Source organism: Drosophila rhopaloa, unplaced genomic scaffold (assembly GCF_018152115.1).
Source record: "Drosophila rhopaloa isolate 14029-0021.01 unplaced genomic scaffold, ASM1815211v1 contig_163, whole genome shotgun sequence".
In the NCBI taxonomy this organism is placed as follows: domain Eukaryota; kingdom Metazoa; phylum Arthropoda; class Insecta; order Diptera; family Drosophilidae; genus Drosophila; species Drosophila rhopaloa.
In genome coordinates this window covers 8,216,775-8,244,487 of record NW_025335043.1, presented here as the reverse complement: position 1 = coordinate 8,244,487, position 27,713 = coordinate 8,216,775, and the positions used below count along the sequence as shown (strand labels likewise).

Here is a 27,713-nt window from a genome sequence, read left to right as displayed (position 1 = left end):
TGAATACTAGAATTGACATTAGGACATCTCTTCTTCGATGTAATATTTGTTTTTCGATGTAATATCATTTACAATACCAATAATCTTGTTTATTATTCCCTTTTTGCTTTTTTTATTTCCATTTTAAAGTCCGACCCTAACAAAGAAACAAATTTATGTTGTGACTTTTTAAATATGTTTAATTTAAGATTTTTAAAACGTTAATTTGCCAGCGGCGAAAATTGTTTTTAAAAAGTTACTATTTTAAGTAATCTGAAAGCAATGGATCCACGACCCTAATTACATTTCCATAGACATTGTTGCGTTGTAATGTTTGTCGCATACAATCTGCATTACTTTGCCCGTTAAGGAAAATAGTATCAGAGGTGGTAGTAATCGAACACGGCCATTGCTTGTCCTAATTTAAGACCCTTAAACTATACCCTAAATTAATCCCGGATGGTTAATGTTTTTGAATATAATTCGCCATTTTGTAACGTCTTTTTAACAACGGTCAACACTGACGTCACAGCTAAGTGCAACCCTACAAACAGTGTGCCCAGACGGAGACGATTAAGTGGTATTTACTGGCGTTGCAGCCGTGGTCACACCGACATCGCACTCATTGAAAAAGTCGAAAATATTGTGTGGGTTAAAAAACGCAAACGTCGCCGAAACGCGTAGCCCCAAATGCCCACGCCAAGTGCGGAGTTAAGGATAAAGTTAGCCCCCCAAATTGCACGCGTTGAAGATCGGGGGAAAATCGGATAGATAAATATTGTGGATAAGCTAGATAGGGAAAATCACCACTACAACTACGCAGAGGGCACAACCAACAACAACAAGAAGGAGAAGAAGAGGAAGCAGAGGCAGCGCAGTCGGCAGCGCAGCGGCAGAGAGAAAAGATGGCGACGAGAGGCAGTGGAACCCGTGTGCAGTCGCAGCCAAAGATTTTCCCATCGCTGCTTTCCAAGCTCCACGGCGCCATCTCGGAGGCATGTGTCTCCCAGCGCCTGTCCACCGATAAGAAAACGCTGGAGAAGACCTGGAAGCTGATGGACAAGGTGGTCAAGCTATGCCAACAGCCCAAGATGAACCTAAAGAATAGTCCACCGTTTATCTTGGACATCCTGCCGGACACCTATCAGCGTTTGAGGTTGATCTACTCCAAGAACGAGGAGCAGATGCATCTGCTCCACGCCAACGAACACTTCAATGTATTCATCAACAACCTGATGCGAAAGTGCAAGCAGGCCATCAAGCTATTCAAGGAGGGCAAAGAGAAGATGTTCGACGAGAACTCCCACTACCGCAGGAATCTCACCAAGCTCAGCCTGGTCTTCTCGCACATGCTCAGCGAACTAAAGGCCATATTTCCCAACGGGGTCTTCGCCGGGGATCAGTTTCGGATCACCAAGGCGGATGCGGCCGACTTCTGGAAGAGCAATTTCGGTAACAGGTGAGTTTGGTAGTGTGAGACCTGGAATCTACCATGTTTAGTCTCGGCTAGCTGGATATAAAGTCAGTCCTTAGAGTTCAAAGACAAGGTTGTAATTTATTTTTGGTATCAGCAGGCAGAGGAACTTTACGAAAGACCAAGTTCGATATCTAAAGCTATTGCTATTGAGAATATTTAACATTATTAAAGAATATATATATAATATATTTGTAAAGCGCAATAATAATGATAAAATAAATTATGATTTAGATTTTAATAGTTTTTATTGAAATATTGCCATGTTACCTTAACACGTCTTATTCTTAAACCAGTTTTAACCGGCTCATCACTAGTTTACTCTTTCTGTTGCTAAATCTAGTTACTTTAAAAAGGATTTTAGGTGCACTCAATGTATACACTTCTTAATACCGGAATCTTTTTGTTTGTTCGTTCATTGAATTTTGTGAAACTACACAATCAAATACACATGGAAACTTATCAATACTGTGGTAAGAGTCCACAATCAACATAAAATAAGGTTTTGGGGTTCTACTTGTTATCAGTAACGTGTCCCTATTTGATAATATTTGAAATGAAATTGAGATCAATGTCGTTTTATGATTCATTTAAATTCCATTAGTAAAATCTGATAGTATGTTTGAAATTCTACATATCAGAGTCTCGAAACAATGACATTCCACAAATACTTACATTTTCTTCTTTGTATTGCAGCACATTGGTTCCCTGGAAGATCTTCCGCCAGGAGCTGAACAAAGTACATCCCATAATCTCTGGCTTGGAGGCCATGGCCCTCAAGACCACCATTGATCTGACCTGCAACGACTTTATTTCCAACTTCGAGTTCGACGTGTTCACACGCCTCTTTCAGCCCTGGGTAACGCTGCTCCGCAACTGGCAAATCCTAGCCGTTACACATCCGGGCTACGTCGCTTTCCTCACCTACGACGAGGTCAAGGCTCGCCTGCAGCGCTACATCCTCAAGGCGGGCAGCTATGTCTTCCGGCTCTCCTGCACGCGGTTGGGACAGTGGGCAATCGGCTATGTGACCGCGGAGGGCGAGATTCTGCAGACGATCCCGCAGAACAAGTCGCTTTGCCAGGCGCTGCTCGATGGCCATCGGTAAGAGATAATATATTATTAGATTCACGATAACTTTCCGTTTTTTCTCATATCTTTATTCTAATATTAATCAAATGGTTTATTTTTAAAAGTTAAAATTTTACACATTTCTCAGAAATAATGATTTTACCTTATATTCCCTAAGTTCGTCCATATTTCTTGTTTACCAACATCTTGTTTATAATATTTTTAACCATTTTCAGTGAGGGCTTTTACTTGTATCCAGATGGCCAAGCCTACAATCCGGATCTGTCGTCTGCCGTTCAAAGTCCTACCGAGGACCACATAACCGTAACCCAAGAGCAATACGAACTTTACTGTGAAATGGGTAGGTTTTACTCAGTTTTATACCAATCAAAAACTCTTTACTAATTGACTTGATTTGAAAATTACAGGCAGCACCTTTCAGCTGTGCAAAATCTGTGCGGAGAATGACAAAGATATCCGCATTGAGCCCTGCGGGCACTTGTTGTGCACGCCCTGCCTCACCTCCTGGCAGGTGGATTCTGAGGGACAGGTAAGCGGCTTTGATTTATTAACTAATTAAGGCCCATTTAACCAATGATTTGTTGCAGGGCTGTCCCTTCTGTCGGGCCGAGATCAAGGGCACCGAGCAGATCGTCGTGGACGCCTTTGATCCGCGCAAGCAACACAACCGGAACGTCACCAATGGGCGACAGCAGCAGCAGGAAGAGGACGACACTGAGGTATAGTTTTGTTCACAGCCTGATCAGCCTGATCCGCCTGCTCCGCTGCCGCCTGTGCTGCTATTTATATACATATTACTCTTATGATTACCTTTGGTTCGTTTATACAGTTATATATGCCTATATATGTATACATTATATATTTTAGATTTTAAAACTGCTATTGTTTATATAAGTTAAATGTTTAGCCTGCAGTTTGCAGTTGCAGTTTCGAGTTTAATTTTGTTTGTTTAGCTGTAACATATTTAAATTATTAGCCAAACTCATGCAACTAACACTCACAGACCCACGCACACACGCTCAACCATTGTCCATCGCGCACATGCATAACGTAGTTAAAGTTCTTTGACCGGAAGTCGCTCATCAACCATTGTTTGCTATCGCTTCCTCTGTTTTCTCTCTGCTGGTTTGGTTTGTGTGCGTTCGTTTAGTTTGTTCGTTCTTCCTCTCACGCTCTCTCTCTTTATTGATCACGTTCGCCTCTGTTTATGAATCATTTTAATCGGTTCGATTCGCCCTCGATTGCACTTATGTACATAGGCACCTGTATTATTCTATTAGAGAAAACTCTTCCACTTCGAGTAAATACGGCAGTATTTTTTGTATCTATCCCTTACCTTAGAATCATGATCTTATTCATTTTACTCCGTTATGTGTTTATTTCATTTTAGTTTATTGTTTAATACTTCCAAAGATATATTTAGTTTGTAGTAGCGTGTGTTTCCCCTCATCAATTCATTTTTATTTGTAAGCAGCCACCGCGCTGCTCTAAGACTGTAATTTATTATTAACAAAAAAAAAACGAAAGAAAAGTATGAATCAGGCTTAACCATATGGGAGGCCTCGAATGAATCGATAATTTAGTTAGATCTTATGTAAATTAATTTTTGATTTCCTGTGTCACAAGGCCAGAATTTATAGCTCTCGTTGCTATCAAAAACACGAACGAAAAGTATTAGCAGAGAAATTTAAAAATTGAACTCATCTTTCGGCTCATTTCGTTAACTTAATATAACACTGAAAGAGATCGCATTAATGTACACGATAATGATTATTTATATAAAACATATAATGCAACTTTTATACATTTTAGCGTTTAGTTTTTAATTTCCTTAATAAGTTTACGGCTAAAAACAAAACAACAACACATCCACAAAAAAAATGAAACAAAACAAAATATATGCATAATACGAATATTTAAATATTGGTTTGAATTGATTTTTATGTTTCCTTATTTATTTAGCTGTGTTTCTACTAGAGACTTATTTTCCTCAGATTTTCTGTTTGATGTGCATGCCCAATTCCTCCAGCCAGCGGCATGCTCCATGATCAGCAAACTACTTGCTTAACTGGTCCACATTGTTCAGTTGTTTATTACATGGAATTTTTATTAAATTAGTTTGTACTTAATCTTGTTCCCAGAAAAATTCGACGACAGTCCAGAGAATTAATAAATTCGATTAAATTGCCAGACAATTACTTGAAAACAATCCTATTACATTTGTGTTTCTGCAAATACAAAAGTTAGCAGATGGAATCTTTATTAGTTTTAGAATCGCCAAATAAAAAAGGTTTCTTTATATAATGTAAAGAAATCTGAGTGATTATTCTTTTCTCTTCTCTTATGTTAATTCTCAATATGTGTTTTTTTTAATGTTTGTTGAAATCGAAAGAACATAATATTTTTTCCAATTCATTGTCAGTTTTGATGATTGTTTTTATTCCATGCATAGTGCAAACTGAACTGTATGGAGACCTGTAATCTAATTTCTGTTCTGAATATGTTTAGGATATGGGCGACTTCAACATAGCCACCTCATCGCTGCACGCACTCAGCACATCCACGACGGTGGCGGCCGAGAAGCACAGTCCGCACACATCGCCCCGTTTGGGGCGTCGGAGCACCACGCCCAGTTTGATGGCAGTGCAGAACGATCTCTATGCGGGTGGGACGCCCACCCTCAGCTTGCCCAGCAGCTCCTGCTCCTCCATTGCCGCCGCCTCCACTTCCTCCTCCTCCTCTTCAGCATCAGTAGCAACAGTGGCAGCATCATCATCATCCTCCCAGCACCAGCAGCCCCTGCCCTCGGCACCTCCTGCCTCGGCGGTCCTCAGCAATGGAGGCGGCGTGATCAGCACCAGCCAGAAGAACACCAACCGGATGAGTGCTCCGCTAATCGGATCCTGTGTGGCCAACTCCACCTATGGCCAGAAGTTGCCGCAGAACTCTAGCAACAACAGCAGCACCAGCGACAATGCCTCCAGCTCGAGTTCATATGCCATCCTGCAGAATCTGCATGATTCAGGGAACCAGGCACCAACAGCAGCAGCGGCGGTGGCTCCCCCACTGCCGCCCAGAAAATCCTCGCCTGGCGTGGAGACACCCTGCAAGGCCACGGCACCACCACCGCCCAGCAGCAGCAAGAGCATCGACAACATCCAGTGCAGCTTGGACAATGTGCCGCCTCAGACGACGGCACCGCCAATTCCGCCACATGTCTCGCCGAGCGTGGACACCTTGGCCGAAGATCTGATGCGGCAGCAGCGCATTGCGACGAGTACCACATCGCCGGTGCTCTCCCTGCTGGATGAGGACATCGTGGAGGTGGGTCCGGCGGAAACCATAAGTGGGGTGATCGATACCCGCCCGCTGGAGGCGCGTGGCGTGACCTTGAGCCGACAGGACTCGGCCTCCTCTCATTACACACAACTCTGCACCACCAGCAGTGGCGGTTCCGCTGCAGCAATGGCCAACGGAAAGAAGGCCACGCCGGCCAAGCAGAGCCAAACCACAACGACGACAACGGCGGCAGCGGTGGCGGGTAATGGGGCCAATCCTACCCAGCAACCGCAACCGCTGCTCTATGCGAACGTGACGATCAATCAAAAAGACTGCGGCACCGTGCCCTACGAGAACATAAACCTGGAGTACATAGCCCGCCTGATGAACGCTGGTTACTCCAAGGAGAATGCGATCACCGCGCTGGGGATTTCGCGGAACAACATCGAGATGGCCGGCGACATCCTGCGCGAGTTTGTCTCCAAGAACAGCGCCTAAAGTGCCCTGCCGGCGGATTGTTAAGTCGGATGACAGTGCTTAACCAAAAGCCGAAAAAATCAATCCTCAGTCGAACTTCTCTAACTCGAATCAATATTGATATATATGTATTGGAATATATTTATTTATTTTAATAGGTTGTTAAATTTTTTAAAGTAACAAAATTAGGACTTTATATTCGGTGAAATTGTTTTCTATTAATGTAGTAATTTTATGTCGAAGTCAGAAACGTAGTTTGTGGTATACAATCAATCACAAATAATAATAAAATTCCTAATACTATTTTAGGGAATTTTATATAGTTTTTTAGCTTATTTTTATCCGATGGCACTTCAAATTAATTCGATTTTATAATTATTACTTAAGAAATTTAAAAATAGTTTAAAATATCAAATAAGGCACAATCGCTTCTGTAGAGCGGTTTTTTAATTTTTCATTCATCAAAACTCTTTGTTTAAATGTAGAATACCAAATTGTAGGAAGCTCAGTCGTTAAACGCTAGTACCATACAAATTTGTCAGAATTATGCAAAAAATCAAGTTAGAGAAGATCGACTGTAATCAAGAATCATACGAAATTCGCATTAATCTCTCAAATCATGGTAAATACTCTTCGATTTAGGAGCACCAAACCCACACCTGTCCCATAGTTACGCTAAGTTAGTCGATCCCAGAAGATTAAACTCTAAGAAGTCCCCACTTGGCGTAGCCAGCACAAGCAATTCAAGTTTCCCCGTTTGACAATTTATTGAAGACAAGCAAAAAAATAAATTATTAATGCTAGAAGGCAAACAAAAATTAAAGCACAACCCTTGGATATCAAATATAGCTATGTACACTTAAATTAAGACTATCTAACTTCTTCCTATTAAGAGCAAACAAATATATAAGAAATTATAACTCGTATATACGCAGTTCTGGAAGGAAAAACTTGCCCACCCCAAACACTCGAAATTAAAATTTTCTCTTCTCTCTCGTATAAAAAGCGAATCAAAAGCCAAATAAGAAAAGACAATGTTAGATCTGGTGTTTATATTGTAACTCAACTAGGTCGATGCTTTGTGTCACTATCATGTCCATGAGCCCATCTATAAGTAGTCCATCGTTTCATCCAAAATAAAACCAATAGAATATTTGAATTGGGTGCACCCATCGTAGGAGATCAGAATCGAACACAGCCATTATTGAAATGCCTTCGGCGGCGAATGCCTCCAAAAAAAAAACACAGAACTCTGAGTTTCCCCTTAACACCAAATGCAAGCAAGGATTACCCAAGTAAAGGATACAACACCCAACCAGATCCGATGCACTATCAAGTTTACCTCGATTTTTTATACAAAGCTTAAACGTTTTTGTAATAGTACTTGTAAGTTCGAATCGAATCAATTAATCTCCCAAACAAAGTTAAACGAGAAAATAATCATAATTCAATTTGTATTACGAATCCCTTTTTACTGGCTTTATATATGATAATCGATCGATCGGTTTTTAAATTCGTCAAAAAAATGTTCTAGTCCCACACAGAAAACACCATTTTTGCCATATTCGTATATCTACTAAACCTAAGCGATATATATTTATAAATAGGCGATATATTAAACGTGCGACAACCAAAAAATCGAATCGAATCGAAATCAATGCAATATATTCACTAAACGAGAAATCAATGCAAGCGTTAAATCATAAGTTATTTGACATAACCTCATCACATACGAGTATAGAAATATATAAAAGAAAAACGAAAGGATCTTGAAATTTAAGCAGAGTAAGAACAAACGATGAACAAAAGGTAACTCTCGGCCTATAGAGAACCCAACAACCGAAGGGATAATGTCAATAAACTGTCAAGTTTTAGGAAGCGTACGAGAGTCTAAGGCAAAGCAAAGGAGAAATGATGATACCATACCATAGTCATGTCATGTAACCGAACAAATCTAAGCAGATATAAATTATTCTTATAAATAAAAACAAAAAATAAAACGAAAAAAACTGGTATTTGTTTTTTTTTAATGTCGGGAAGTCTAAGGCATGTATACGTCAATTAATTAGCAACTAGACTTGATATTGAAATAAGAATGCTTGATCTATCATTTCTTTATAAACTGCACTTAATATTCGAACGAATTAATTTGAAAAGAAATTTATTCTGTTGTTCAATCCAATAATATTCGAGTTTTTAAAAACTATTTTATTATTATTTTAAACACACCCATTTGTGCTCCCATTAAAGGTAAACTAAACACACAAGCAAATTTTTAGTTTATTGAAATATGTATTTATTATTTATTCTGTTGTTGTTGTATTATTTGACTTATATAGTTTGCGATTTTTTTTTTCGTATTCAAGCACATATGTATGTATGTATTTTTCTTGTATTTTTTTGTATCTTTTTTGATGTTTTTGTTACATTTTTGGAGTTTTTTCAATTTTTTTTGGGTTTTGTTTGAATTATTTTTATGTTGTTTTTGTTGGTTTTTCGTAATAAGGATTTTAGTTACTGTGCTGTTCATTTCTTGCATTGCATGAATGACAAAACGCCCGACCGCCGCCCGCTCTGAAAATGTTTTGGGCTGCGATGGCGTTTGGCATTTCTGTCGACTATCTCATCAACCTTCAGTTACCCCACCCGCCCTGCAGATATTTATATATCCCTCGGGATATAACTCCGCATATAACTATATGTAGATGTATGTATAATCGTTATACAATATTAAAGTTACTATTTTTTCTTGCTCTTTGTTCTGGTTTTTGTCTGTGAGTGTCTGTGTTGCTTAGTGTAGGTTCTTGTGTTGTTTTTTTGCTGTTTTAGTTGTATATAACATGGCTATAATAGGACGTACTGATCCCAAATTTGTTGTTAGCTTGTTAAATGTTTTTTTTGTGTTTTTTTTCTTGTTACATTAGTTTTTTTCTTTAGTAATTGAAATTCATAATTTTCACAATATTTGCTCTTTGTTACCGACACACGACACGCTCATAAGGTTTGGTTTTTTTGTTTTATTTTTTTGTAGCTTTTTTCTCGTATATAGATTTTTTAAAAATTATTTTTATAATCTTCATTAAATGGTTTCAACAGATTTGGCGCAGCAAATTTAATTTGCTCTTCATCGTCACACAAAACTTTTTGTAATTTCCTTCTCTCCTCAATATTTTTTTTATGAATTTTTTTTAATGCATTTTGTTGTTGCTTTAAATAAATATTTACGATGTAGCATGTATGTTTTTGTATAATATGTTATGTAATAAGTTAATGCAACCCTCTGAATGCAACAAAAGAATTGGCGAAACAACTTGGTGTGTGTTCACAAGCGAAGATCAAATCAAAGGAAATAATAACATTAATATTAAGTATGTTTACGTTAATGAATATGTAAATTATATATGTACTGTACTTGTAGATATAAATACTTTCTTCTTGATTCACTCGATTGATTGGTTTCTTGTTTGATGTTGCTGCTGCGGTTCTTGTTCTACACAACTGTGGCTGCCGCGGTACAATAATTATTCAATAAATATAAATCGTTAACAGTAAGATTGAAAGCAGTGAAAGAACAATTTTCGAGAAGTACAAAAGAATACAAGTAGAGCAAGATACAGTAGAAGCGGGAACTATCCCAGCCATAGATAAATGTATATAGAGAGTGTTGCTTTTATACAATTTCTAAAGCAATTATGCAAGGGTTTCGTTGCCATTCTAGAATAAATACTTCATAGATTATGTTGTTTGTTTCCTTCTTCTCACTTTGTTTTGTTTTTCGCAATGGTTTTTTAATTAGTTAAAATTAAAGCAAACTAGTAGAAAATAGTATACGTATACAAACGTTTTGGTTTCATCTCTCAGACACTTGGATTTCAATTTCAATTTGCTTCAAACTAGCCTCAACACGAATCACGGTTGCCTCTAGTTGAAAACAAAGTGTTACAATGGTGGAGGGGTTAGTTGGTAATATTACAAATAAGTTTCGATTTCAGACACGAAGAGTTCTCTTGTTGAGTTGCCGTTAAGTAGTTTCGTAAATATTAAATGTATGCCTTTGCTATCAATTATTATCAATTACGATCGTTTTCAATAGTGTTTTCTTGCTTCTAGGGATTATATTCGTTATATTTGTTTGTGTATATGAATAGGGCGACAAGTTCACGTTGCTCTTAGTTGGTTGATTGGTAGCCTGCTCGCTTATGGCTTGCGTACAAGAATATATATAGCTGTAGGTAATTGTCTTTGATGTGCATCTAATATCCTGGCTTGATAATGCAACATTTTCAGCCATCTACTCCACCAAGTTGCCTGAAAGATTCGTTTTTCTCAATTAAAAATATTCCTCAAGAGATGGGGTGTCCATTATCTCACCTGGAATGCGTGGATGACGCGCTAAAACGGAAAAGCCTTTGCCCTGCGGTCCCTTTGGTGCACGAATGAGTATAAGGCGCGGCACAGTGTCATCGCCGTTGAGCTTGAGGCGCGAGATCAGACGATCCGGACGATCGTTTATTTTCAGAACATTGCAAGCCGAAGACTTTCCATTACGCTGATGTAGACAGATGTAATGTATCTTGTTAATTTGTAATTCATTAAAGTTTTATAATTAAACTACCAACCTGATTGGTGACCACGGAGAACTCCACGGTGTCGCCTGGATGTAATGCGACAGTATTGCCCTGCACCTCGGACATGTGGAAGAACAACTTTTTGCCGTCCTCCACCTCAAAGTTGAGAAAACCAAACTGCCCCTTGATGGAGTCCACAGTGGCGCGTTTCTTCTGCCTCACGGCATTCACATTAGCTGCCCGACCGCTCTCATCGATGCGGAAACTAACCAAATCTCCCTTCTGAAGAAGATCCCTTTTGTTTACCAGACTAGTGATCCCGAACTCATGTTGCGAAATAACAGTGGTGCGTAGTTCGTCGAGAATCTCAATAAGACCGGCATACTCCTGCTGGTCAGGATTAATGCAGCGCAGTGGACGAGCCACCACACCATTGTGCGTGGTGTCCAGCACAGCAGGCTGAGGAATAGAGTTCTTGGGCAGCATGCGGACATTCTCCGCTGGCAGACAGTTTCCAGAAACGGAAGTATTTCCATTGCGGGCCAGAGTGTACTCCACCTCCTGGCCCAGCTCCAACCAGTTGGGGTTGCCCAGATAGTTGCTAAAGTGAAAGAAGACCTCCTCGTCGTGGGACAAAGTCTCAATGAATCCAAAATTTTCCTTCATTACGGCTATGAAGCCACGGTACACCTGACCGGACTCGGATCCGGCATGATTGTTGTTTTCCAGCTTGAAGTCGTCCATGTGGCCCGGGTTGTTGCTGCCCACGCTGCTAGTGCTGCCCCCGGGGCTGCCGTGCATCACATAACCATTCTGCAGCGAGGCGTTCGAGCTGCTGCTACTGATTCCGTTCGACAATCCTGTCAGCTGGTCATTCTGGTTGAGGTTTCCCCCAGCATTCGGCTGATTAAGCAGCAACTGCTGTTGCTGCTGCTGTTGTTGCTGCTGCTGCAGCGAAACTTGCTGTACGTTCACGGCTATACACTCCTTATTACGTTTGACCTGAAGAATTGAAAAGTGTGTTATAGATTATGATTTTGATCAAAATGACTCCTTAGGAATGCAATCATCATTCTTATATTTTCAAACTTACCATGTAAATATCGAAGCGTACTCGCTCCCCAATCCTTGGTGGTTTTTCGCAGTCTTTAAGAAAATACATTATAGTCTTTTTAGCATCGGCATGTTCGTAGGTAATCACACCGCCCTCGACGCGATCTTGAGATTTAATTGGGCTCTTGGGCGCCTCGCGTGTCACGCAGCCTGTTCGTTGATATTACAGATTAGTAAGGATATAAACTAGAATGGAAATTTATAAGGCATACCCTCAATGTTGCTGGCCATTAGAGTTTCGAATTGCACTGAGTTGGGCGGCAAGTGTTTAATGCGTATGGCCTGCAAACGCGAGTTGTTATAGGCCAATCCAGGCTCCTGAATGACAGTGAATTCCACCTCATCGTTAACGTCGATTTCGCGGCTCTATAAAAACGAAAATTGAGTCATTAAGAAGATATCAATATGTTTCTTGAAGCAAAAAAAAAAAATTCTTCCCTCCCTTACTTTCACCCCCTTTAAATATATTATATATGTTCTTACCGTATCTAAAACTTCAGTAAAATGGAAAAATAGACGGGCCTGGCGCTCCACGCAGCGAAGGAAGCCGAATCCCTCTTTGAGGGAGGCGATGGTGCCCTGCTCTCGCTTCTCGCCAGATACCTTGAAGGTCTCGTCCAGCAGGGCGATCGAGGTGGCCCGCTGCAGTTGATCACGCCGATCGGTGGCAAGGAGGAACTGCACCCAATCACCATGGCGCAAGGTGAAGTCACCCTTCTGATCCTTGTCCCCGAACGGAACCTCCACCTCGGAGTAATCCAAAGCCCTGTAACGGATCCGACCCGGCAAGGGATCATTGTTCTGGCGCACAGGATTGTTGCGATCGAGCGACTTGAGCACCTGGCCCTTGTACACAGTGCTGTCCACGTCCTCAAAGATAACCGATCCCGGTGCTAGGCGCGTGATGTTGCACGCAAATTCACGGCCCTGCGGAGGCACAGAGGCAGACTGCATTTTTGATTGGAGGAGGTTGGGGTTGGTCGGATCGCCGCTGCCACTTACGCTCCGCGTCTGAATAGTGAACTCCACATCGTCACCGGGACGCAACTCCACATTGCCCTCGGCCTCCGAAAAGTGGAAGAAGATCTCCTTGACCACATCGGCGCGTTCAATGAAGCCGAACGACTCCTTCATGGAGCAAACCACGCCACGATACTTGACCGGCTGGGCCGGATTCTCCAGGCGAATATGGCAGGCGCCTAGATTTCCTCTGTGGTGGAGAAAAAAAATAGATTTAATTAAGTTTATGGAGTTTTTAACTAATTCTTACCTTTGGTTCGTTGCGATTTGAAAGCTGACCTTGTCGCCAGCGCGCAAGTTGACATTGCCTTCCACATCGTCTTTGGTATAGGGTAAAAAGAAGCATTCGCCTCGGTTCTCATAGCTTATGCGACCGGTGGTCTCGCTGGAGTTGAGCAGATTGTTAGCGCTGTCCGTGCGCAGCTCGGTGGTCACTGTGCCGGTGACCCGTTCCTCGGAGAGAACAACCTCTGGGGCTATCTTAGACACTTGACTAGCTATCGGCTTGCCGGTGCGGCGATCGTAGGTCATTTCGAACTCCACGGGATCTCCAATTTTCAAATGATCAATGTTACCGCTGAATTGCGAAAAATGAAAGAAGAGTCGTGCCTGCCGCTCGCAGCACTGAATAAATCCATAGGAGTGCTATAATTATGGAGAATACAAATGTAAAATAAGATATTGCGGTCAAGTGAAAGCTTCCGTCTTCTACTCACCAGCAACTTCTCGATGATGCCAGTTTCCCGGGTGGTCTGGCTGGGATCAGCAGCTGCAGCCGAAGAACTGCTTGACTGGGAGCCAAAGATAGAGGAGGAGCTCCCAGCTCCGTTGGTCAAAACGCTGTTAGATTGGAATACCCCTATTTGAGGAGGATTCTGGATGACATCGTTAACTTCATTGGCATCAAACATTCCAATGCTTTGATGTTGTTGCTGCTGCTGATGTTGTTGCTGCTGCTGATGCTGCTGCTGCTGCTGCTGTTGATGCTGCTGCTGCTGTTGATGTTGCTGCTGCTGATGTTGCTGCTGCTGTTGCTGCTGCATATGCTGCTGCTGTTGGTGTTGCTGCTGCTGCTGCTGTTGGTGTTGCTGCTGCTGTTGATGGTGATGCAAATTCTGCTGCTGCTGCTGGGACGACGGTCCCTGACCTTGCGGCTGCAATCCCAGCGTTGTTGAGTCAAGCGTAAAGGTTCCAATGGTCGGAAATGTAGTCGGGATTCCCAGGTTGCGAATGGCGTTGATGTTGAAGTAACCATCGCATGGCAAGTTGTCATAGATTTCTGTAGCATTCATTTTGAGGGTAGAAAAAGAAAATATAAGAGTTCAAATTAAGAATGCTTATATGCTTAGAATGTTTCAAAATCAATTTAATTTGTATCAAATAGGTTACAAATCAGAAAACTATAATAATTGTTAAAGTTTAGGCAAATATTAACAAATATAATAATAAATAAATATTATAGTGCGTAAGAAAAAGTTGATTTCTTAATAGATCTTATAGACATAAAAAATTGAAATTACAAACTTTTTATAAGAGAAAATACGAATTTCTTGGTCTTTTTTTTATTATGAGCTAAGGAGCATGTTTAAGCTCAAGTCAACAAATTAGAACCACTGCATACATGTTTTGTAAATAAGAGACCCAATTCCCCACTTACCTTCGCCGGTGCGGTACACCTTCGATTGCGTATTCATGTTGAATTGATTGATTGGATATTAACAAACAAAGAAAATGCTGATAAGGACTAGCAAATTGGAGACTGGTTCTTGGCGACAGTGATTGCGATTGGTATTGGGTGGCCAGTGGTATAACCCGATAACGGATGCGAATGACGAGAACGAATGGAACGAGAGTCGAAGTTTAAGAAAGCGCGAAAAATGACCGAAAACAGATTTTTTGATCTCACTTTTGTTTGTTTTTTAAGGGTATTTTTGTTTATTTTTTTTTTAAAGATTTTTTTTTGTGTTTTTTATATCAAAGAGAAAAAAACTAAGCAATAAATACGTATTTGTTTTTTATTTTTTGTTTGTTTTGTTTTTTGTGTATATATATTTTGGCTAAACACTGGCACAAGAGGCACTGAAATTCCTTGTCTTCGAAGTTAATAAAAATTGTCTTTTCTTGAGGGCATGCCCCGCAAAAAAATGGTTGTATTTCTTAGCTTTCCTTGCTGTTGTTGGTTTGTTTGTGTTCCTTGTAGTTGTGTGTTTTTTTTTTGTAAAAAATGCCGACAAATATTGTAACGTTGTTGGTTTGTTTTGGTAGTTTGAAGTTCCTTCCTGGGTCTGTTGTAGGTTTTGTTTCTAAAGTTGTTTATTTTTGTAAAATATTTTTTGCTCGTTTTGTGTACTCAAAATATTGTTGTTTTACGATGAAAATGCATACCAGCTGCTGCCGTTGGTGTTGTTTTGTTTTGTTCGAATTATGAATTACTTTTGAATTATTGCATTTTGTTTGAAATGATTTTGGTTGATTTTTTTATATTTTTACTTTAGTTTTACTAGAAAAATACACTGGGAATACTTTTTACTTTTGGGTTAGATTAGCTTTTGTTTGATATTTGAATATTTTGTGTGTTTTGCTTGATTATATTGTTTTTTTGTTTTCTATATAGTATACATATATATAATATATATTTTGTAGGCAATCGTTGTGGTTTATAGGAAGTAGTAGTGATTTATTTTAAATTACTTTCGAATACCCTTAGTACAACGATGATTTTTGGGGACGAGGTTCGATTCTCCTTCTTATTCTCCGGCTGCTGCTTCTTCTCGGCACTTCCCTTTCCGGTTCCTCCTCTCTAGCTTCGACTCGATTTCCTATTTTGTTTCGCTGTACGTTGCTATTACTTTTCGGTTGCACGATTTGTATAATTTGTTTGTTGTTTTTTGTTGCTGTTTTATTGCTGTTTCATTTACTATTCACTAAGCAAAAATTATGAGTTTTAAGGTTTTTGTTTTTAATATATAATAGATATAGGACACCCGTTATGTGGAGTTATCCTCGCTCATTTACTATGTTGAACTTTAAGCCTACAATTTATTTTGTTTTATTTAAATATATATTTTTTTGAATGCGTTTTGAAGTCTTTTTATAACCTACGGTTTTTATTTTTGCTTTGTGTTGGTTGGTTTTGTTATTTTTCACTTATTCCTTTGTTTTGTTTTGTTTTCTCGGTTCTTGCTTACTAGATTTAAGCTTAGTTTAATAGTTTATATAATATAATATATAATATACTATAGTATATATGTATCGAAGTCCTTTAAGATATCACGAATTTGTTTCAATGTTTTTTATCTTTTCATTTGCATTTGCTCTTAAGTGTAAAGTTGTTGTTGTTGGTTTAAGATGTTTTTCTGTTTTCTTCGCCTCCTCTTTCGCTCCTTCTTCGCCTATTGTTAAAAAGTACGGGTTTTTCCTTTCATTCCATTAGAGATTTTTTTGTGGTTTTTCTTTGCTTTTTTCTTTTTTGTTTATTTAAATTTATAAATTTACAGTAATTATCACAGAGTTGTTAAATCTTTCTTTGAATTTGTTTTGTTTATCTTTTCTCCGTTTTACTTCCGTTTGTTGCAGTTGCTTTTGCTGTTTTAGACTTTTAACATTTCTCACTAGGTACACTTATAAAAAAAACTGAATTGAAAACTAGTAAAAAACAATGCTTTATTGGAAAAAATAAAAACTGTTTCTTTGGCACGAGGCCGCAGTTTTAAATTTGTTATGCGTTCTATATATATATTTTAATAATCCGTTTATTTTTCACTAATTTATTGTATTTCTTTTGTTTAATTTATTGGCTAAGTTAAATTGCTGGTGTTGTTGTAGGTCTGTGTAAAACGTGACTTAAAAGTTATAGAATTCTTGTAGATTTTTGGTTTTAAATGTTTTCTTTATTGTTACCGTTATATTTTTAGTATATATTTTTTTATTCACACTTTTTTGCGGCACAATTGTTGCTTAATCGGTTTTATTCTGCTCTTCTTGCTACTTTCTCCGTATTTCTCTCTCTCTCTCACTTCCTTTTAGCCCTTTTGGGCGTTTATCAGTTTTTTCTCCTTTACGACTTAAATTCTAGCAGTGTTTTTTGTTTATTTAAATAATTTAGATTGATGTTGCGTTTTAAATTAAATCGTTTTTAATATGTTTAAATTATTTGTTGTTGATTTACTCCCGGTTATTTTGTACTTTAAAACATTAATTCAGTTGTTTGTTGTTGGTTGGTTGTTGTTTGTTTGTTGTTGCTGATGCTTTTGTAGCTCGGTTGCTGTTGTTGTTGTCTTAATTTAAATTAATTAGCAAATTGAATTCACTTTGACTTAACAACAAAAAATTCGTAATTAAATTAAAGCTTTTCAGGAAAAATAATGAGGAATTCTGGGATTGATTTAGCGTTTTTGAAAAATATTTTTTTTCGGTATTGTTTTTGTTTTTTTTTTATTCGAGTCCGAACGCCGCAGCGCCGTTGCCTTTATTTTTCCGTTAGTTTCCTTTCCCGTTGCTGTTTTGTTTTCAGTGCTTTAGCCGTTTTCTTTTTCAACTCCGCTTCACTTGCTCCTTCGTAGTTTGCTTTTATTTTTTGCTTTTCTTTTATTTATTTATTTGTTGGTGCTTTTGAGTATTGACGAGTTAATTTCACAGCGTTTCAATTTGTTTGGTTTGTTGTTGTTGTTGGTTTTGTTGTTTTATTTGAAAGTCTTCGTTTCAAGCTTGGCTTGTTTTTTGTTGTTTTGTTATATTTGCGCAGTCGCTTTATCTCCCTCTCTCTCTCTCTGTCTGTCTCGCTCACACCCACGGGCGGCGTAAAAATTCTCGTTTTTTCAGATTTGTGTGTTTTTTCTTTGCAAAGCAAACGAAACAAAAACAAAGAAGAGTCCAAAAAACTTAAAAAGTTTTTGCTTTGACTTTTTTTCTTTTGAGCTATGTTGTTGTTGGTTTAATATATTTTTGCTGTAACTTTCAATTATTTGCGATTTATATTTTGTATGTATTATTTTTTGATTCGTTTTCGATGGTTTTTTTTTATTTTTTATATCATATTTTTTGTTGTATTTTTATATTATTATTTGTATTCAGATTATGATGAAAGTGATGTCAAAACGGAGTTTTAGTTACAAAAGCTGTGGGGTGAAAAAAGAAAAAGGTGGAAACGATTAGCTTAAAAATCTTAATCGTTTTCATTTTTTTTTTTTTGGCTAGTGAAATCTACACCTAAAGTCTTGCTGCAGTTTTATCGATTTTTCAGTGTTGCAAATGGAGAGATTTTTGCCTGCCGGAAAAAATTGCACACACACATGCTCAACCCACTACGCACACACATACACATGCAGGCTCATACACACGCATTCGCAATTGTAAACTATTTTTACACATTATTGTTGTGGTTTTTTGCGTAAATTTAGCCGACTGTACACACATGCACAACCACCCAAGTGCCAAGTTGGTAAAAAAAAACTTTTTTCTTCAACTTTTTTTTCGGGCTGCAAATTTTGGTACCCCTTGAACGCACACACACACACAGGCACACAAAAACTGGCTGGCCAGCAAGAAAAAACGTTATTTAGGCATTAAAAACCTTGTTTCTCTGGCACTTTTCATGTTTTTCCATCACAGCTATGTTTGCGGCACATTTTCTGCATATTTTTGTTCCGAATTTGAGTTAAATAATAGTCCTATTCGAAGCGAAAAAGAATTTTCTCGACCAGCCACACGTACCACACGACAGCACAACAACCGGACGCCATTTTGCCGACAACAACAAAAAAAAAAATACCATTTCACGGTGTGACCATAATAATTTCTTTGCTCGTTTGAAAAATGTTCCGTTGAAACAAAACATAATTTTTAAATTTTATTTGTTTTACCAGGATCATTTGGGAACTTTTACCGAAAAATATATGCCCCAGCGATCTTTATTATTCTAAGTGATACCTAGACTTTCTGGTTTCAGTTCGACAAAGTTTAAATAGTGGTTCAGCGTGTTAGCTTTCCTTAAAGTCAAGTCTTAGGGAGAGCCCGAACTGCCCCAGACAATCGCCAGAAGTGGTGGATCATTTACCAACGCTTTTCCCATGAAATAAATAAAGTGTGATACTTAGACATTCAATTTCGAATCTTCTGTGGAAAATAAAGTCAATTAAATAAACAAACAAAAAAGACTTGTCTATGTCCTACCTTCATTTTATACGAACAAATTAATTGCATGGTTCCTTCTGGTGATCCATTTTCTTTTCTGACTTTTTGTGAGATTAATAAAATCCAAATTGTTCTTTAATTGCGATGATTTTTGAAGTTAACCGCCTTTTTGGCCTACAGTGCTAGTGTTGCGAAGCGCGCAAGTCGAGGGCAATTGTGACGCAGAGGCCATGGGTGCTGGCTAGGGGGTTGGGAAATTAATTTTAAGTTATATCTTATTACATTTATCTTCTGGCAACGAGACAACATTAAATACCTTAGCCCTCAACGGTAATGGTAAAAAAGGTTATGGAATTAAACTCGCAATTCAAGCTTCATGGAGCCACTTTCAATATTTTTGTAACTCATAATCTGAAATTTTGACATTGTCCCATGGAAAACCAAAAAGTTTTTAGTCTTTTGGGGCTTTTAACGAATTTTTATTAACGGCCTGCCAAGCATTTCGCTAGGGGCCTCTCGATAATTAACTTAGATGGTATTCAGTATTATGTTATAATGGGCTCAATATTTTGTTTATTGTTATCTATGATCAGTTTTTTATAGATTTAAGTTTACAAAATCTAGTTAATTGGTTACGGTGCCTTTTTATACATTCGACAGTGCAAAATGTTATCAACTTGAATATATTATCAAAATACCCTTGCTAATATGTCTCTGGGCTAGTTTTATTAAAAAAGGTTTAATAAAGTGTTTCGGTTAATGTTAATGCATAAATGTTTAGGCTACGAGCACCTTGATTTGGTCGCACAATAAATTGCATCTGGTTTTTCATACTCTTGGGATAATGAATTGCCTGGATTGTATTATATCTCTATATATATTTAGAAAAAGGTCTGAAGTTTGGTCTCTGTGTATTTTCGAGGCTTTACTTACTTTAGTTGTTTTTTTGAAAATATTTTGCTTTTGGTGCCGTTTAAAGGAAATAAATTTAACTTTATGTATGTACAGTGCATTGAAATTAAAAAATAACATTTAAATTTGACACTATAGTGATTACCATAGAAATAGTCATTGGTATAATGATTTAAAAGTGATACATTATTTAAAATGTCATTGAATTGACTCTGTTATCGCAGAACACGTCATAAAATTGATCAGACAACTCATTTAATAAACATAATATATTTATGGAGAGTGAAAATGAGGCAATGGTCATGAATCTAGCTTTTAAAATGCACTTAAGGACAGACAGCAAATCCATTTTAATCTTGCTGGAAAATTGTAGACATAACAGGGTCATTAAAATCGTTTTAAAAAAATAAAGAATTACTGGCAGTTTGCCCACTCACGTGCAATACAAACTTGACAATTGCGGACTTGGGTAATTTACAAATGTTAAGTACAACACGCAAAACTGAAACCGAAACTTAAATGTAAATGCTCAATGAGTTTAACATACACAATTGGTTGCTATGTAGGTATTAACTAACGTTACATATTATTAATTTCCCTTTTACTTAAGAACTATGTAAATATCTGCAATTAACTACGAAAACAAGTTGCGGCAAGGCGAGAAAGGGGTTCCAGTTTAGGGTCTGCTGTCGAAACCGGCGAAATCAGAGGCCTCGGACTCATCCTCATCCCTTTCGACTCCGATGCAGTGGATTCCGGTGCGCAGCATGGGAGTGCCTTTGCCTTTTCCCAAAACCCGGGCGGCGATCACCAGTTGCAGCAGCTCCTTGGCATTGGATGAGCTGACGATGTGAAGGACTTCGCGTAGCAGCTTCTCCTTGTAGGCAAAGAACTCGATTTTCATCTCGAAAAAGTCATGTTCGTCATGTTTGGTGCCCGCAAACTCCGTAATCCTGCAATGCAGACTCGGAGTGGCGCTGATCACCGGCTCAAACTTGCTGCCCAGCGTCCCCGCATCGCCAAAAAGGGACGCAGGGAGCTTCAGGTCGATTAGGTAGCGGTGATTGATCTGCAGAAATCCCAGACTAACCACAATCGTGTCGCCCGACCTCTGATATGTCACACAACTGTCCGACTCGAAGTCATCCTTCACCGTGTTCGTGTCGAAATGCACATGATGGTCTGAAATAAAAAAGGTTGAATATTAATATAGCGGTGGTATTTTATATAAATATCTTATATATATGATATGGTAAGTGATTTAATTTATTTAGATTGCTTAAATTAACTTATCTTCAACTATCAACTATAAAGATATCAGTGCTACAAGTTCATAAAAACCTTTAGTCAAATGTACATGAATGGTTCTTAATATGTCGCTTTGAAAATGTATAGATTAAGAAATTGCTTAACTTTAAACAAAACTTAAGCAAAATCTGCACGACATTTATATTGAAATTTTGATTATTTCCCTTTAAGAAAGCATAAAACTAAAATTTCTTATCGTCCGCATCGCTTGCTTAATTATTTACATTTTTGCGATTAGTAAATGCACACAGGACTTAATTGAAAATCTTATTTGTTGAACAAGCTGGACAGATGAATTAAAAATGCTGCTCCTCAAAGGCAAAGGTCGGCCAGGTAGACAAGTAAAATCGAGTAAAATTGCCTTAATATTGCGAGATAAACAAACAAGCAAACAGAAGTCTCGGCCCCGCCTCGGGTAAATTTCCCCCAGCGGCATTTGCAGCGGAAATTGCGTGTAAGCGTGTAATTAAACGCCCCATCTTATTCCCCAGTTCATACACAGAAAAAATAATTTTTGACCTGATATCAAATGTAAATTATTTACTATGAAATTGTATATATATTGGATATTGAAGGTCCAATTAAACGCCCTTCCTGATTCTCCAGTTCTAATAGAGAAAAATATATAATAATTATAATAAAATATATCTATGGAATTGTATATATTGGATTTTGTAGATACGTTTTAAGATTATTTCTTCAAAAATAAAGTAAATTTTTAATTTGAAAATAGAATACATAATATTGAAAATATGTTTTCTGTGTAACAATGGAGGGACGAATGTGAAATTGGGGAATTGGGTTATACTTAAGGCTTAAATCGCGTTAAAATTGGGTCAATTGGGACCAAGTGCAGTGCCTGTCGTTTAAGATTTCAAGCGTCGAATTTCGCACTGGCACTCGCACTCCAGAGAGCAAATTGAATTTCAAAATAAATAAAAACCTGCCGCTGGCTTTTAATTGTTGCCAACAGACGTATGCCAATTGTGCGGTAACAATGATGAATGAGCTAAGCATTTTCGAATAAATTTGGCTGCAAAGTGTTGAAAGCTATTCAAGATATATTACATAAATGGATAGTTTAAATGGCAATTAAATATAAATATAAATACTTTAAGTTTTATTTATATATTTTATTACCTTTTTTACAAACTTTATTACAACATTTTAAAGCTATTAAAAACAAGAAAGGAAAGCTAGCTTCGGGCGGAGCCGAAGTTGATATACCCTTGCAGAATATTCTGTAAATTATATTCTCCAAAATCGGATCGGTTTATCATATGATGCATTCTTAATACTCATAAAAAATCCCAACTACCTAACTTAAAAAACACCAAAGTTATGTCATTTCCAATCGTTCAGTTATTTGGCAACTATAGGATATAGTCAACCGATCCTTATGATCCGATTTCCGATCGTTCAGTTATATGGCCGCTATATGATATAGTGGCCCGATCTGGCTCGTTCCGACTTATATACTATCTGCAATAGAAAGACAACTTTTGGGAAAGTTTTAAGGAGATTTTAAGGAGAGCTTTAAAACTGAGGGACTAGTTTTGCGTAGAAACGGACGGACGGACGGACAGACGGACATGGCTAGATCGACTCTCCTGGTGATGCTGATCAAGATCTGATCACTTTATAGGGTCGGAAATGTCTCTTTCAATGCGTTGCAAACTTTTGACTGAAATTATAATACCCTCTGCAAGGGTATAAAAATTAATGCTCAATAACAAATTTCATATCCTAAATCTTAATATTATAAAAACTTGTAGACTTGTGTTAAACATTCTCGTTTAATTCGACACCTCTGTCTTGCATCAGATGACTATATATTGATTAGAATCATTGGTTTAAAATACAGCACAATTAAAATTAGCGTTTGAAACTTACCAAAGCGCAGCTTGCTAATAACTGGCATGAGGCATTGCAAACTTAAAATAGTATTTTATTGGATCGCTTGTTTTGCGATCTAATTAACAAACCGTTGACTAATGTTCACTTATTTTTAAGCAGCTAAAAAGTATGAAAGCGAAAACTAGCATCTTATCAGACTTCTAATCACAATCGTGCAATGCCCTGAGATATCTGAAAAGTTGCCTAGTTAATCATACGCGATTGCCTCATATATTTTAAAGCAATATTCCACGGCCCCGAAAAAGTCTTGTCTATTGCTATAAATAGAACCCTTGACTAGTTGGTCATGGCACTGGCATCGGCAATTGTGGCAAAAGTTTCTTATTTTCGGCAAAACATTTCCACACAAATGTGGAAAGCCAGAAAGTGCGTTTCAAAAACTTAAAGTATTTATAATCTAGAAATTTGATAATTTGCTAATAGTTTAATCACATAATAACCATTTCCATCAATTAAAATGTTTATTTTATTTATATATAATATATTTTATTATTTAATCAGTAATCAATTCTATTATTGAATATTTCCCTTTTTTTATGTTGCAGTATAGATTGGTAATATTTGTATTTCAATGTCTCTTTTCTTCTACACTTTACCCAAGTTTATGAAACGTTTTGTATCTTTTGTTTTTCGTTTTCAAATAGATATTTTGTTCTGTTCTGATGTCGCAACGATTGGAATGTCTGCGCAAACGGTTGAAATTTTATTTCCCCTTTTTTCTTGACCATTTTCCTGTTTTCTGTTGTTTATTTTGGCGATTCGCCCGCTCAGCAGATCGTAATAATTCAATTTTGCACTTTAATGTGCACGGAAATGTGGACTTGATTTTTATGTGTAATTTTTGTTATTCCATTTTTTGTAAGCGCAGACGAATGCGAAATTGAAGCAATTTTCCGGTTGCTCCTTTCCCATTTTGCAGTATGTAAGCAATTTATTGTAATCCAGCTTAATCTGCTTAGAGCCGATTCAACAATGGAGGCGTCGTCATGCCACACAATGCCATTCCATCCGCTACGCCAAGTGTCGCGGGAGAAAAGTTGATTGTTCTTTTTATAAATTTCATTTAGAGTCATGCGCCACACTCAAAAAACCGGATGGCTGGGGGAAAAAAGAGTCTCACGTGCCCTCCAATCACCATTGATTAACCATTAATGGAAATTTACAATCAACTGTTATTGCTGGAAATTCAAATTTTGAGTAGAACATTTTTGGGATTTCATCTCTCTGCCATTGCCGCAATAGATTCAATTTTTGTATACAGATAAATTATCTGATGCATATCTGACAGATTGTCTACCAATTGAATACTCGTTGGCTTTCTCTATGTATTTCAATTGGTTCGTTTACTCAAATATATTCTAAATTAATGTCTGAATATGGGGGCTAGACCATCCATGAAACTCTTCATGCGGTGAACAGCATGATCCAATCATGATCTGGGCATATCTATCTCTTAAGAGGCTTAATTTTAATTTATTTGTATTTAACTGACATATCTAACTGATTTGATTAATTTCTTAATATCCAAACAAAATCTTTAAACTAAAACAAAACTGCAGTTTTAAATAAAATAGTTGATTCTTTCAAAATTTCTTTCATATTCAAGATTTTCCTGAAAAGTATTTAAAAACATTCAAAAGAAAGATGCCAAAACTAATTAAAACTTAATTATATTTTGTCAAATTTGCCCAATTTGTCAAAGACAAACTGGTCTTTATGCAGCTTTGCTCTCTCACACTTGTAATTATATAATTTATACCCATCAAATTTAATGTATTTTTTATTGTTGGGCGGTACTTGTGGGTCTGCCCCATAACTAATTCAGGTGGCAACCGGAATTGTCGGTGTTGCTTCCCTATGGGGGATGCCATAAAAAGGCATCCATTCGCTGTACGTGCCAAATCGAATATAGATTGTAGAAAATGCAAAAAGGGGGAGGGTAGAAACAACAAACTGCAAACATGCATAACAATATTGTAAATTTTGTTTTTCCGATTCTGGAATCAAAACAATTGAAAAGGTGTCCGTGTCCCAACGAGACAAATATCAATCACAAACACCTCATGGACACTGGGTGAGATTTAAGTGGTAAACGAGGTAGGTGGTGGAAGGGAGGAAGGTGCTCCCTCATGCAACAAAAGCAACGAGGCCAAACAACGTGCCCATTTGGTCTCCCCGACTCTATAAATAGCCCAACTCATGAGGATTGCACAATTGCATATCACTTTATAGAAGAAAAAAATAGAATAAAAGAATACAACAAAGCAGTTTCAGCTGGCGGTCAGGTTATATGCAATTTAATTAGCCCAATGGGAGGGGATCGTTGTCACTGCGATTACTATTACGAGTGTTGCTGTTGGTTCTGCGGTGCTGAAACTATAATCTCCGGGCGGGCGCTAAATGAATTTACAATTAGCATTGCCCACGAAACGCTTGGCAAATATTATCAAACGCTAACTCACGACAATTTGCATGGGTCGGCCATAAAGTGTAGGAGAAATAACTGAAAATATTCTACAAATAACCACGTTTAGTTAACAAAAAAAAAACCATTCGAATATAATGCATGTTTAGGTAGACAATTTGTTTTATGTTACATGAAACATTCACTACTCTTACAGAACCGTTTAAATTTAATTGATAAAGTAGCCTAAATATAAAACCCTTTTTAATTTAAAGTATTATGGAGATCAAATTCTTATAAATGACTAATAAAATAAAAAACACAAACATTAATCTTGGACATAAATAAACTGCTAAGTATACATCATAATGGATCAAATATTACCGCCACTTGAAACTGCCTCTCAAAAAGCGAGATAAACTCTAATTGATGAAAGTGTGTATACACAAAAGTGAAAATTATTTCTATTTTCCATGTGTTTATGGCGCACAATTCATTAACTTCTGTCAGGAGATCATAAATAAAAATTAATCTAAGACAATTTAAGAACGTTTGAACAGGCTCAACTGCCACTGATAAAATTCTGTTCAAGTGCCGTTTGCAAAGATAAGAGAACCCATTTAAGTCACGCGAATGGCGACAAACGCGGGAAAATCATCGATTTCACCGGCAAATGTCAAATGATATCTGCAAGGGCGGCAAAGTGGGTGGTAAGTGGGGAAAATTGGCTTAGCTCTGGCCATGAACAAATATTATTTTTAATATTGCGGTAGAAAACCAGGAAGAGGTCAAGAAGCAACAATAAGTGGGGGAGCGGGGAAAAAGATAAGGAAATGTGTGAAGTAGGAAGGAAGGAAATACCAAAGCTCACATATTCCATATTTACACTTCAACAAAATTAGACTTTGCTTTAAAATCGAATATATTCTATTATCAAATTTCAATTTCTATTTTTCACATAAAAACATAAATATGTCAAATTATAAGTGATGTAAAAGTTTAGAAAAATATGGTATTTTGGAATTTTAAAAATGATATTATTTTGCACAAGCACCTGTTTTTAGATGTAATTATCTTTTATAGTTACATATATATATATATATTCAAACATTGGTATTATAGTTGATATGACTTTAATGTTTCTTATTATCTTGTAACCCTAAAACACTTGAATTAAAATGTTTAATAATCACAATAATGATATTCTAGTTGTATTTATCACTTTATCATGTCTAATAAAAACTTTTTTAACTAGTAGTTAAACCATGATGTTATTTTTTCAGTGTGGCACATGCACGAGAGTTGCTTAGTCAAAATGCAGCTGTCCTGAATCCCTGAAAAGGTCAACAGGAAACGATTTTTCTTGAGTTGCCTGACTTGCCTAAATTTAGCCCAGTTTTCTTTCATTATAATTAAACATTAGTTAGTATACGCCAAAATTCACCGAAGTCATTACCACTTACCCCCTTGTATTTTAACAGCAACGAAAAGCCCCAAACCACCGATTTTACCTAATTATATTTTAACGCACTTGAAAAGGTTCTATACAAATATTGGAGGACCATTTAATGGATATGCAATTTGTACCTTGATGCTCCACATTTTCGGCGGCTTCGTCGCACATTTTTAGGATCCAAAGATTTGCAGCTTCCTTTATAATTTATTTTTTTGGTGGGTGAGTTAAATGCAAACGATTTTCCGTTCAGTCGATATCCAATGCAACCAGACGACGCGCTTTTTCAAGTTCACTTAATATTATTAGCCGATTTAAATCAGTTTCCAGCGTCAACGCTCCAACAACGTCTAATAACAAAATAAACAACAGTGTGACCGCGGAAAAGTTTAAGAAACATACCGTCTTGCGCAGGAAAATATACTAATTATACCATTGTCTTTAAATATACCAAAGATAAGCCTAAAAAAACTTTTTATTAATTGTAACGATACAAAATCTAATAATTTATTCAATAGAAAACATAATTTTTTTGCAACGCAAAAAACTATTTCTTATATATTATTTTCTGGTCAGAAATACACA

The 27,713-nt window shown here is 37.3% G+C and overlaps 3 protein-coding genes across 5 annotated transcripts; 1 reads left to right on the top strand and 2 right to left on the bottom strand.

Annotated features, from left to right (window-relative positions):
* The first annotated feature begins 573 nt into the window (after nucleotides 1-573).
* LOC108044356 (E3 ubiquitin-protein ligase CBL-B-B) lies at nucleotides 574-8,310 on the top strand. Its single transcript, XM_044458220.1, has 6 exons — nucleotides 574-1,438; nucleotides 2,150-2,557; nucleotides 2,761-2,885; nucleotides 2,953-3,074; nucleotides 3,133-3,264; nucleotides 5,054-8,310. Exons 1-6 carry the CDS (start codon nucleotides 885-887, stop codon nucleotides 6,320-6,322), a joined length of 2,610 nt encoding a protein of 869 aa, XP_044314155.1. The 5' UTR covers nucleotides 574-884; the 3' UTR covers nucleotides 6,323-8,310.
* Nucleotides 8,311-10,063: 1,753 nt separating this feature from the next.
* Nucleotides 10,064-17,181, bottom strand: LOC108044357 (cold shock domain-containing protein E1). Of its 3 annotated transcripts, none has more exons than XM_044458219.1 (10): nucleotides 14,660-17,181; nucleotides 13,719-14,281; nucleotides 13,253-13,647; nucleotides 12,985-13,192; nucleotides 12,466-12,930; nucleotides 12,195-12,348; nucleotides 11,963-12,132; nucleotides 10,921-11,871; nucleotides 10,673-10,850; nucleotides 10,064-10,609 (listed from the first exon to the last, which is right to left on the bottom strand). In XM_044458219.1, the coding sequence occupies exons 1-10, from the start codon at nucleotides 14,694-14,696 to the stop codon at nucleotides 10,593-10,595; spliced, it is 3,138 nt and encodes a 1,045-aa protein (XP_044314154.1). In that variant the 5' UTR covers nucleotides 14,697-17,181; the 3' UTR covers nucleotides 10,064-10,592. The 3 variants fall into 3 exon arrangements, with proteins under 3 accessions (XP_044314154.1, XP_016978836.2, XP_044314153.1); XM_017123347.2 differs by having other exon boundaries at nucleotides 12,466-12,909; XM_044458218.1 differs by having other exon boundaries at nucleotides 12,466-13,192.
* Nucleotides 17,182-19,582: 2,401 nt separating this feature from the next.
* On the bottom strand, nucleotides 19,583-27,493 carry LOC108044400 (UPF0687 protein C20orf27 homolog). Its single transcript, XM_017123401.2, has 2 exons — nucleotides 27,263-27,493; nucleotides 19,583-21,228 (listed from the first exon to the last, which is right to left on the bottom strand). The coding sequence occupies exons 1-2, from the start codon at nucleotides 27,297-27,299 to the stop codon at nucleotides 20,723-20,725; spliced, it is 543 nt and encodes a 180-aa protein (XP_016978890.1). The 5' UTR covers nucleotides 27,300-27,493; the 3' UTR covers nucleotides 19,583-20,722.
* Nucleotides 27,494-27,713: the final 220 nt, after the last annotated feature.

What these genes read in the sequence shown, in the direction of transcription:
- LOC108044400 (XM_017123401.2), bottom strand. Translation starts at nt 27,299, where the DNA reads ATGTGCGACGAAGCCGCCGAAAATGTGGAGCATCAAG. An exon ending in CGAAAATGTGGAGCATCAAG is followed by an intron (nt 21,229 to 27,262) that starts GTACAAATTGCA and finishes TTTTTATTTCAG; the next exon opens with ACCATCATGTGCATTTCGAC.
- LOC108044356 (XM_044458220.1), top strand. Translation starts at nt 885, where the DNA reads ATGGCGACGAGAGGCAGTGGAACCCGTGTGCAGTCGCAGCCAAAGATT. An exon ending in AGGTGGATTCTGAGGGACAG is followed by an intron (nt 3,075 to 3,132) that starts GTAAGCGGCTTT and finishes GATTTGTTGCAG; the next exon opens with GGCTGTCCCTTCTGTCGGGC. An exon ending in AGGAAGAGGACGACACTGAG is followed by an intron (nt 3,265 to 5,053) that starts GTATAGTTTTGT and finishes GAATATGTTTAG; the next exon opens with GATATGGGCGACTTCAACAT.
- LOC108044357 (XM_044458218.1), bottom strand. Translation starts at nt 14,696, where the DNA reads ATGAATACGCAATCGAAGGTGTACCGCACCGGCGAAG. An exon ending in CAAATCGCAACGAACCAAAG is followed by an intron (nt 13,193 to 13,252) that starts GTAAGAATTAGT and finishes TCTCCACCACAG; the next exon opens with AGGAAATCTAGGCGCCTGCC. An exon ending in AATGGCCAGCAACATTGAGG is followed by an intron (nt 12,133 to 12,194) that starts GTATGCCTTATA and finishes ATCAACGAACAG; the next exon opens with GCTGCGTGACACGCGAGGCG.